Consider the following 11,266-nt stretch of genomic DNA (forward strand, 5'->3'; position numbering starts at 1 on the left):
ATTCACTGTCAATGGGAAAGTTTACTGGAGAGCAGAGCAGAAGTAGACTTACCCTTTGCTCTAAACACCATTCTAAGGTCTGAAAACAAATCCTGAAATACTGAGAATCTCCCATTCCTTTACATATTTGGAAGGAAAGGTGGTACCCAAACCAATAGGAATACTTTTTATCCATTTGTAAGTAAACAAAATCTGACTCACATGTAGTAGGCATTCTGCAACAAAAGAACAGGGCCAGATGGCAAAGGCAAGGAAAATTCAGTCCAAAACCAATTAGTGACTGTTACTCTTAAAATTTAGGGTAATTACTTACAGAAGAAGGCTTCCAGATGCCACATAACCTAAGTGTACCATTATTTGCAAAAGGGCAAAGCAAAGCAAAGCAAAAGAAACAGACAAAGCCTCTTGTAGGCTTGTACCAAAGCCTAAATGTCACTCATTTTATCATAGAAATAACTGAATGATGTGAGGACACAGGCCAAGACAATGAAGCTTAGCATCTGAGGACGTTCTCTAACTGAGTTAAGTAAATACCAAAAAAGAAACACCACATAGCATAAAAAAACAAAAACCAGTATTTATTTACATTCCATTTACTTTCAAATGGCTGAGGAAGCTGGGGGAAATATAAAGGAAGCAGTCTTGTTTTACTTAACCCATTTGTATTTTTTATGAAACAACAACGTCCTGATTCACAATCACAGGTACAAGGGTATCCAAAAGGTTTACTTAGTTCAATTTTTCAGCCAAGGCTGAAATTATACCACTGCAGGTAAATGAAAATCAAGTCCATTATAGGTAAACACCAGTTAATATATTTGTAATAAAAGAACCAGCTTTAGTTAAATCTGTCATAATATCCAACGAATCTGCAATAAAAGACACAGCCATCATAATATAGGGCCTTAAGAATCTCTGTACAAGAATGAAAACCAGATTTTACATGAAGAGAAGTCACAACCATAAGCTAGGAACTCAATAGCATCACAGTAGCAATACCCAGTGTCTCTCTTATTCAAGTACATACACTATTTTTGAGACTTGGTTAGAACAATGACATCAGTAACTGAAATGTACAATTATTTTATTAACACCATGAAAGACAACAAATAAAAAAATGAAAATACCCACAAATTTTGTAACAATCACAAACACGCACATTAACCATACCACTATACATTTGTCCAAACTTTTAAGTGATTTGTACACTTTAAAACTAGCACTGAGTTTTACAAAAATACTGATAATGGCTCAACATTTTTGGAAGTCCGGTAACTTTGTATTTCAGTAGTCTATATTTACTGCTCTTCTTTCTTCCACCGCCATAGTCCTCCTGTAACCACCAATTTGCTCAAGGCAACAGCAACAGCTAAGTACTACATTCGAAAACTTCTAGTTCTTTGAAATGGTTGGAAAGGGTTTTTTAGTGCCCACATTAGCAGCTGTGGTTTCGGTTTCGGTTTCGGTTTTTCAGGAAACAGAAGTGCTTCACTTTCTGGTGTAGGAAATCGTTCTTGGTAGACTTCGGGATAGGATTTTTGAAACTAAAAAAAAAAAAAGTTCAAGATGAGTCCAAAAAACCCAAGATAAGGGACAATAACATTAGGTGTTCTAATTTTAAAATTAAAGACTTTCATATCTGATTCCATACAAGTTGTTTTTGTTTTGTTTTAATGTTTATTGTTCTCTATCAGAAAAAATAATAAGGCAACTAATCATAATCAAACTCACTCCAACACAAGTCCATTTATTTTCGTAACATCATTTGATTCCCCTTGCTGTAGATTTAATTCAACTTAAATTTGATCAAAGCTCCAAATAAACTTCTCATTTTGGTCTTATTTCTTAGAATTTCCCCCAATGCTAACTATAAATAGACTTCACTTTAAAAATATTCACAAGTAATTCTGACTTGAAAATAACTTATGTTCTACACGGTTAAGGAAAATTTTGGCCCAACTACATTTCACGATCTCCCAGCTTCTCCAACTCAGCCCCACCTGCTTCTGCTCAAATGGAAGGGAAAACATTCTAGTATATATGACTTTATGAAAAGCTTAAAGAGAGGCAATATGCTTTTCCTTTATCCTCAACATTGAACTCTTCTCCAAAATTACTGAAAAAATATGTTTGGGGTCTAGAACTCTGGTGATCTGTGTATAATCCCTATGTGTAACGATGTGATCAGGAATCAAGCTTGCATCAGACTTCAAAAATAAAAACCATTCACTTAATCTGCAATCAATCCTTTTAAGAATAGTCAAAGTAAATCTAGTTTGAGTTAAATACTAGTCAATGAAACCCTAAACTGTGTTCCTAGTAGGAACTAAAAACTTGTAGCAATGCCTGAGGCAAAAAACCAATTTGATACTGGCTATCTAAAACCAAAGCCTTTCCAATTTTACACAGTTTATATTTGCAAATTCAGTATAATTTGCCTTTCGAAAAAGAATCAAAAGGAATCTGTCCTCATCTGATAGCTTCTCTGAATTTAAAGTAATGAGTCCACTAACTCACATCAAGCCACATAGCAAAACAAAGAGCAAATAATGGAGAACAAGCTCCACAAAGGAACAGTTCAACAATGGTAAAATATCTACACTGGAAAATAAAGATATGGAAAACAGACCACAATTATGTAAAACAATGAGACTGTTGGAATATATGAATTGAATAAAATACTTTCAAAAGTGCTATGTCTCAGAAGATGAGATTCACATGAAACTTACGAAAAGGCAAACCATGAGAGACTCTTGAATGCTGACAAAAACTGAGAACTGATGGATGTAGGGGGGAGGGGGGATGGACATGGAGGAGGGGACTCGTGGGGATGAGCACTGGGTGTTATGTGGAAACTAATTTGACAATAAACTATTTGTAAAAATAAATAAATAAATAAACTTAATGTACCTTTGTGGAAAAAAAAGAAAAGGAGACACTATTAAAAAAGCTATATTGAAGACCTAAAAAAAAAAAAAAAAGAATAAAAAGAAAAAATATAAGAACAGCAGGCAGAAGAAGAAATGACTAATAAAGAATATTCTTTACCTGCTTCAGTTTTTTCTTCTTCTCTTTGCTGGAGAGTTTGGCATCTGTTATGACTTCTTCCAACAAGGCTGCCAGAGGTTCCTGAGAGCCATATGCTCTCTGGTATTCAAATTCCTCTGGACTGATCTGACGGCAAAATGATGGAGCAGATAAAGTGATATCCATATCAGCTCCTGGGTATTTTATCTGAGGCAAAAGGATTAATAGTGAAAGGAATAAAAAAAAAAAAAAATAGTGAAAGGAATAAGTATATTTTCACATAAATTTGCAAAAATTAGTTCAGATCAAATACAGCAGCCAAATACAATTTGACTGGGGAAAACTCTTTATTAAAAGGTAGAAGTGTTTCTATAACGTCAAAAAAAATCACTGCAACAGTTTTAAGTAAGAGATTTTTACCTTTTTATACCCAAGGGCCATTTTAATAAACAAAAAAACCTGTGTGCTCTTTTAAATAAAATCTTAAGTTGAAATATAAACTAAACATGTTGACAAAAATTATTCAAAACAATTAAAATATTGATCACACTCTGTGGGTCCCTTCCCTCATCTGGAGAATCTGATCCTCTCTTCCGTGGGGATGGAAAGAGAAACACATGTAGCTTCACAATTATGTAGAGAGAAGTTCTACAACCATCTCCAAATATGTTAACAGTGAAAAGCAAGAAAACAAATATTCGGACATTGTATAGGGCAAAAGGGAGAAGGAAGAAAAAAGAGGAAAGATAATACCGAGACCTGCAAATAAATGAACATCCATTAAAAACATTTAGTTTTCAGATGCACTTGGATGGCTCAGTTGATTAAGCATCAGACTTCGGCTCAGGTCACAATCTCATGGTTTGTGAGTTCTAGCCCCACATCAGGCTCTATGCTGTCAGCACAGAGCCTGCTTCAGATCCTCTGCCCACCCCCTCTCTGTGCCCCTCCCCTGCTCATTCTCTCTCTCTCTCAAGTAAGTATATAAAAATCTAAAATATATAAGTATATCTATATATCTAATTTACATAAAGCAAACATTAACAGGCATAAAGGGAGAAACTGACAATAATACAATCATAATAGGAAACTTTAACATCCCACCTACATCAATGGAGAAGTAACCCAGACAGAAAATCAATAAGGAAACAGTGGTTTTGAACAACACATTAGATTAGATGGACCTAACAAATATATACAGAATATTCCATTCAAATACAGCAAAATACACATTCTTTTCAAGTGTACATGGAACATTCTCCAGGATAGATCATGTCAGGCCACAAAACAAGACTCAATAAATTTAAGAAAACTGAAATCATATCAAGCATCTTTTCCAACCACAACAATAGAAAAGAAATCAGTTATAAAAAAAACAAAACCCCAAAAAACTGGAAGAAACAAGAACGTGTGCAACTAAATAACCAATGGGTCAATGAAGAAATCAAAGAAGAAATTTTAAAAAATACATGAAGACAAATGAAAATGAAAACACAGTGGTCCAGGGGCACCTGGGTGGCTCAGTCAATTGAAAATCCAACCCTTGATTTTGGCTCAGGTCACAATCCCAAGGTCATGGGATTGATCCCTATGTCATGGGGACTCCATGTCCAGCATGAAGTCCACTTAGGATTCTCTCTCTCACCCTCTGCCTCTCTCCCCTACTTGTACTTGCTCTCTTTAAATAATAAAAATAAATAAATTAATTAAAAGCCAAACACAATTGTCCCAATTACTGGAACACAGTAAAAGCAGTCCAGAGAGGGAGATTTATAGTGTTACAGGCTTATCTCAAGAACCCAAAAAAACTCTAATAAACAACCTAACCTTACACCTAAAGGAACAACAACAACAAAAAAGGACAAAGCCCATGGCTAAGAGAAGGAAGGAAACAATAGACTATAAAAAGAAAATAGACACTAAAAAAAAAAAAAAAAAAAAAAAAAAAAAAAAAAAAAAAAAAAAAAAAAAAAAAATAAAAAAAAAAAAAAAAAAAAAAAAAAAAAAAAAAAAAAAAAAAAAAAAAAAAAAATAAAAAAAAAAAAAAAAAAAAAAAAAAAAAAAAAAAAAAAAAAAAAAAAAAAAAAATCAATGAAATTAAGAGCTATTTCTTTGAAAAGAAAAATCAAAATTGATAAACCTTTAACCAGGCTTATCAAGAAAAAAAAAGAGAGGACCCAAATAAATAAAATCAGAAATAAAGGAGGAGAAATAATACCACCACAGAAATAAAAAGGATTATAAGAGAGTATTATGAAAAATTACCTGACAAATTGAGCAACCTAGAAGATATGGGTAAATTCTTAGAAACATACAATCTTCCTAGGCTAAATCAAAAAGAAATTAAAAAATTTGAACAGATTAACTGCTATTAATGAACGTGAACTGGTAATCACAAAACACCCAACAAACAACAGTTCAGGATCAAATAGTTTCACAGATGAAGTCTACCAAACATTTAAAAAAGAGTTAATACCTATTCTTCTCCAACTATTCAAAAAAACCTAAGAGGACTGATAACTTCCTAATCCATTCTACCAGGTCTGCATTACCCTGATGCCAGAACCAGATAAAGATACTGCAAAGAAAGACAACTACAGGCCAGTATCTCTGATTAGCATAGATGCAAAAGTTCTCAACAAAATATTAACAATACATTAAAAGGATCATTCACCATGACCAAGTGGGATTTATTCTAGGAATATAAGGGTGGCTCACTATTCACAAATGAGTCAGTGTAATATATCACATTAACAAGAATGATAAAAACCATACCATTATTTCAACAGAAGCAGAAAAAGCATTTGGCAAAATACGACAGCCATTCATGATAAAAAAGAAAACCCCCAACTAAATGGGTTTAGAGGGAACATACCTCAACACAGTAAAGGGTACATTGAAAAAGCCAGAACTAACATCATACTCAATGATAAAAAAGCCGAAAGCTTCTCCTCTAAGATCCAGAATAAGACAAGGATGACCATTCTGACACCACTTTTATTCAGCACAGTCCTGGAAGACCTAGCCACAGCAGACAAGTAAAAGAAATAAAATGCCTCCAAAATGAGAAGGAAGAATTAAAACTGTCAATATTTGCAGATGACATGATACTATACATAAAACACCTCAAAGACTCAAACAAAAAACTATTAGAAGTAATAAATGAATTCAGTAAACTTGCAGGATACAAAATTAACATGGAGAAACCTGTTGTATTTCTGTATGCTAATATTAAAGTAGAAGAAAGAGAAATTGAGAAAATAAACCTCTTATAATTGTACCAAAAAGAATAAATTACCTAGGAATAAATTTAACAAAGGAGGTGACAGATCACACCCTTAATGAAAGAAATTGAAGACAACACAACTGGAAATGTATACCAGGCTCATGGATTGGAAGAATATCATTAAAATGCCCATATTACCCAAAGCAACCTACAGGTTTAACACAATCTCTATCAAAGTACCAATAACACTTTACAAAGAACAAGAACAAATAATTCTAAAACATGTATTAAAACACAAAAGTCCTCAAACAGCCAAAGCAATCTTGAGAAAAAAGAATAAAGCTGAAGTATCACAGTCTCAGATTTCAAACTATACTACAAAGTTACAGTAATCAAATATGGTACTAGAACAAAAAAAAGACACATAAATCAATGTCCTGAACAGAAAAGAGAGCTTAGAAATAAACCCATGCATGTATGTCAATTAATCTGTGACAAAGGAGGCAAGAATATACAATGGTGAAAACAAGTTTCTCAATAATTGGTGCTGGGAAAACAGGACAACCATATGTAAAAGAATAAAACTAGACCACTTTCTTATATCATAGATAAATATAAACTCGAAATGGGTTAAAGACCTAAAATGTGAGACCTAAAATATTTTTTTTTAATAGTTTATTTATTTTTGAGTCTGAGAGAGACAGAGCATGAGCGGGGTAAGGCACAGAGAGAGAGGGAGACATGGAATCTGAAACAGGCTCCAGGCTCTCAGCTCCCAGCACAGAACCCGACTCAGGGCTCGAACCCACAAACTGCGAGATCATGACCTGAGCCGAAGTTGGACCCTTAACCGAATGATCCACCCAGGCGCCCCTAGACCTAAAATCTTAAAACTCCTAAAAGAAAACATAGGCTATAATATCACCCTAAACAACATATTTATGGATATGTCTCCTTGGGCAAGGGATACAAAAGCAAAAATAAACTCCTGGGACTACACTAAAATTAAAAGATTTTGTACAGCAAACAAACAAAAAAACCAAAAACTAAAACTGAACAACAACAACCAAAAAAAACCCCTCAATAAAACCAAAAGGCAACGTAGTAAATGGGAGAAAATATATGCACATGATATATCCAATAATAGGTAACTATCCAAAACACAGAACTTCTACAACTCAACATCAAAAAAAAACCAATCTGATTTTAAAATGGGCAGAAGACCAGAAAAGACATTTTTCCAAATAAGACTTACAGATGGCTAATAGACACACAGAAAGATGTTCAACATCACTAGTCATCCAGAAAACACAAATCAAAACTACAATGAGATACCACCCCACACCAGTCACAATGGCTAGAATCAAAAAGACAGGAAATAACAAACGTTGGCAAGGATGTGGAGAAAAGGGAACACTTGTGCACCGGTGGTGGAATGTAAATCGGTGCAATAATTATGGAAAATAGTATGAAGGTTCCTCAACAAATGAAAAACAGAACTACCATGTGATCCAGCATTCCACTTCTGGATATCTACCCAAAGAAAATGAAAACACTAATTTGAAAACAAATATGCACACCTATGTTTATTGCAGCATTATTTACAAGAGCCAAGATACAGAAGCAGCCCTGCCCAAGTGTCCATTAACAGATGAATGGATCAAGAAGATGTGGTATGTAAATACACACACACACACACACACATATATATTCAGCCATAAAAAGGAATGAAATCTTGCCATTTGCAACAGCAAGGATGGAGCTAGAGAGTATAATGCTAACAGAAATAAATTAATTAGAGAAAGAAAAATACCATATAATTTTACTCACATGTGGAATTTAAGAAACAAACAAAATGAGCAAAGGGAAAAAAGAGAGAGAGAAATAAACCAAGAAACAGACTCTTAGTTACCAGAGGGAAGATGGTGGGGGGTGGGTAAAAAAAGTTATGGGGATTAAGGAGTGCACTTGTCATGATGAGCACTGGGGTGATGTTCGAAACTGTTGAATCACTATATTATACTCTTGAAACTAATATAACATTGTATGTTAACTACAGTGCAACTTCAAAAAAAAAAAAAGATGTGGTATATACATGGAACATTACTCAGCCATAAAAAGGATGATATCTTGCCATTTGTAACAACATGGACGGACCTAGAAGGGATTTTGCTAAGTGAAATAACTCAGAGAAAGTCAAATACCATATGATTTCACTTATATCTGGAATATAAAAAACAAACAAAACAACCAAAGTGACTCTCATATACAGAAGTGGGGGAAGATAGGCGAATAGATGAAAGGGATTAAGAGGTACAAACTTTCAGTTAGAAAATATAAATAAGTCACAGACATGAAATGTATAACATAAGGGATATAGTCAATAATGTAACAATGTTGTACAGTGACCACTCATTGTGAGGAACACTGAGTATGTACAGAACCATGGAATCACTATGTTGTATAGCTGAAACTAATGTAACACTAATATATGTCAATTATACTTCAACTAGAAAGAAATTAAAGTGTTTTTTTAAGTCAAGAAATATTTAATTAAAGAATTTTACATGTGAATCTTTCCACTGCCAATCCCCATAGTTTCCAAAGTCAGAATCATAATCTTTAAAATAGCCCTTTTTTTTTTTTTTATGTTTTATTTATTTCTAGGAGAGAGAGAGAGAGAGACAGCGAGAGCAGGGGAGGGTCAGAGAGAGAGGGAGTCACAGACTGAAACAGGCTCCAGGCTCTGAGCTGGCAGTCAGCACAGAGCCCGACGCGGGGCCCGAACCCACGAACCGCGAGATCATGACCTGAGCGAAAGTCAGACGCTTAACCGACTAAGCCACCCAGGTGCCCCCAAAATAGCCCTTTTGAAAAGGCCTTAGATTCAATCCACAGTTGTCACTGTTAGTCCAGGGTTCTTTCAGTTGGACTTCTTTATCTCCACTTGAATATGGACAGACTTCAAAAATTCCCCACACAGTTAGGGTCAGAGTACATGGATCTGATCTGCCTGGTTCTCAATTTCAGACAACCTCTAAACATGAATGAGTGCAAATCATATTCACCCCCAACTCTCACACCCTAGAACTGTACAGATTGTTGGGATATGCCAGTACCTAACACTTAAAAAATCTGACTATTACATCTTTCATATAGTTTTAGCAGATAGACGTTTTGTAGTTCTTCCTACAGATCTAAACACATAGTTCTATGAATAAAGGAAACCACACATATACTCTATAAGGAGTTCCCAATGATGTAGGTTTATAGAAAAAGCCCCACCAGGACAGACCTCAATTAAAGTGTTCATTTTCCCCAAAATATAACACTTTTGCTCTTCTGCAGCCAGACACTTAGTAGGGAAAACTCTAGATATCTATGATTAAACATAGAAAAGGAGAAGAGGACTGTAGTCAAGGTTAATAGAAGGCTGGTGTGAAAAACAATGCCTACCTCACAATTTATCTATCCCAGGGTCAGCCGTGAAATTTCCCCAGAACCATTCAAGTTAACACTGTTCATTTTCAGAGAAGCACTGCCCTGAATGTGACATGCTGTAGGGGCTGAGTAGTCCACATGAGAGAACAGAGATTTCTGAATACTGAAACAACTGTTTGGCAATTCTACTCAGCCCTTCCGAGAGAGAAAATGTAATTGGATAAATGAGAGCTTACCGGTTTTATTTAGTGCCAGAGCAGTGCCCTTCCCAAGATCGTGATAATGTACAGTTAAATGAATCAGTACAGCTCAGCCTTTTGATCTTCAGGTGAGACCGAAGGGCTCAGTTATAAGCTGCTGCAGTATATGCCTGTGCTATGGGAACACCGGAACCCAGCAAGTATACAGAGCAACAGAGCTATTGCTATCACTTCTCCTTGCAGAAATTCAGTGAAGTATTTCTTCTTTACTTTTGTTATAAGTTAGGGTCATAAAAATATTGGGGGGAGAAGATTTAACTACAACAGCAGTAAGGTTATACTTTTTACCCAGTAAAATGGCAAAGGCATATATGTTAATGATGATACCCAGAGCAGACACGGGTGCAAAGATGTGAGTACTTTCTTACACCATTCATGGGGCTATAAAGTAGAACAAGCATTCTAAAGGGGAATTTGGCAATATGCAATCAATACTTAAAATATATCCATAGCCTTGGACCATGCAATGCCACTCATAAAAATTTATTCTTATAGAAACACCTGGGTGGCTCAGTCGGTTGAACATCTGACTCTTGATTTTGGCTCAGGTTGTAATCTTACAGCTGTGAGATCAAGCCTCACATAGGGATCTGTGCTAACAGCATGGGGACTGCTTGAGATTCTCTCTCTCTTTCTCTCTCTCACTCTCTCTTGTTCTCTCTCAAAATAAATAAACTTAAAATAAATTATTCTTAGAAGATGATCATGGAATCTTACCCCCCAAAAAAATTTAGGTACAAAAATATTTACTGTTATGTTATTTGCAAAACAGAGGGAGAAATGGAAACAATCTAAGTACTAACCAAAGAAAGCCAATTAAATAAATTATGGTATATATCCATATTATGGAATACTATACTACTAATAATAATATTATGGAATAACATAACACTAATGATGATAATATTAACAGCAGCTACCAACTGAGGGCCTACTAAGTGATAAATATTATCTTTAAGTCCTTTCCACATCTTAAGACATTCAATCCCTAAAACAACCCTAAGACATAGGTATTGACTATTATCCTATTGTACAGATGAGAAAAGAAGATGTCAGGTAGAGGCTGAAGCAGAGACACATTATAAAATGTGCTCAAGGTCACAGGGCCAATAGAGGGTACATCAGGAACACAAGCTACACTTAGCTCCAGAATCTGAGCTCTCAACAACCCTGGTGTCAGTCAAGAATATTTAGTGATATGGGAAATATTTCTTGTTGTACCATCAGGAGAAAATAAGGTATAAAAGAGCAAGAGTGAGAGAGTGAGTGAGTGAGGGGAAGGGAAGGGGAGGGAGGGGGGGGGAGGGGAGGG

At 35.1% G+C, this 11,266-nt stretch overlaps 1 protein-coding gene and 1 non-coding gene across 3 annotated transcripts in view; both read right to left on the reverse strand.

Annotated features, from left to right (window-relative positions):
- Nucleotides 1-577: 577 nt before the first annotated feature.
- DEPDC1B (DEP domain containing 1B) overlaps nt 578-11,266 on the reverse strand; it is an 82,846-nt gene continuing 72,157 nt past the window's right edge. For both annotated transcript variants that reach the window (XM_039243821.1, XM_039243822.1), the window contains exons 10-11: nt 3,049-3,234; nt 578-1,544 (exon numbers count right to left, since the gene is read on the reverse strand). In XM_039243821.1, coding sequence (XP_039099752.1) covers nt 1,377-1,544; nt 3,049-3,234 — 354 coding nt within the window. In that variant the 3' untranslated portion in view covers nt 578-1,376. The remainder of the gene's footprint in view (nt 1,545-3,048; nt 3,235-11,266) is intronic.
- On the reverse strand, nt 9,424-9,554 carry LOC120239513. The gene has a single exon (XR_005530445.1). It is a non-coding gene; the product is annotated as a small nucleolar RNA SNORA18 (small nucleolar RNA).

The sequence above is a fragment of the Hyaena hyaena genome, unplaced genomic scaffold, assembly GCF_003009895.1.
Source record: "Hyaena hyaena isolate Hyena2069 unplaced genomic scaffold, ASM300989v1 scaffold_232, whole genome shotgun sequence".
Classification (NCBI taxonomy): domain Eukaryota; kingdom Metazoa; phylum Chordata; class Mammalia; order Carnivora; family Hyaenidae; genus Hyaena; species Hyaena hyaena.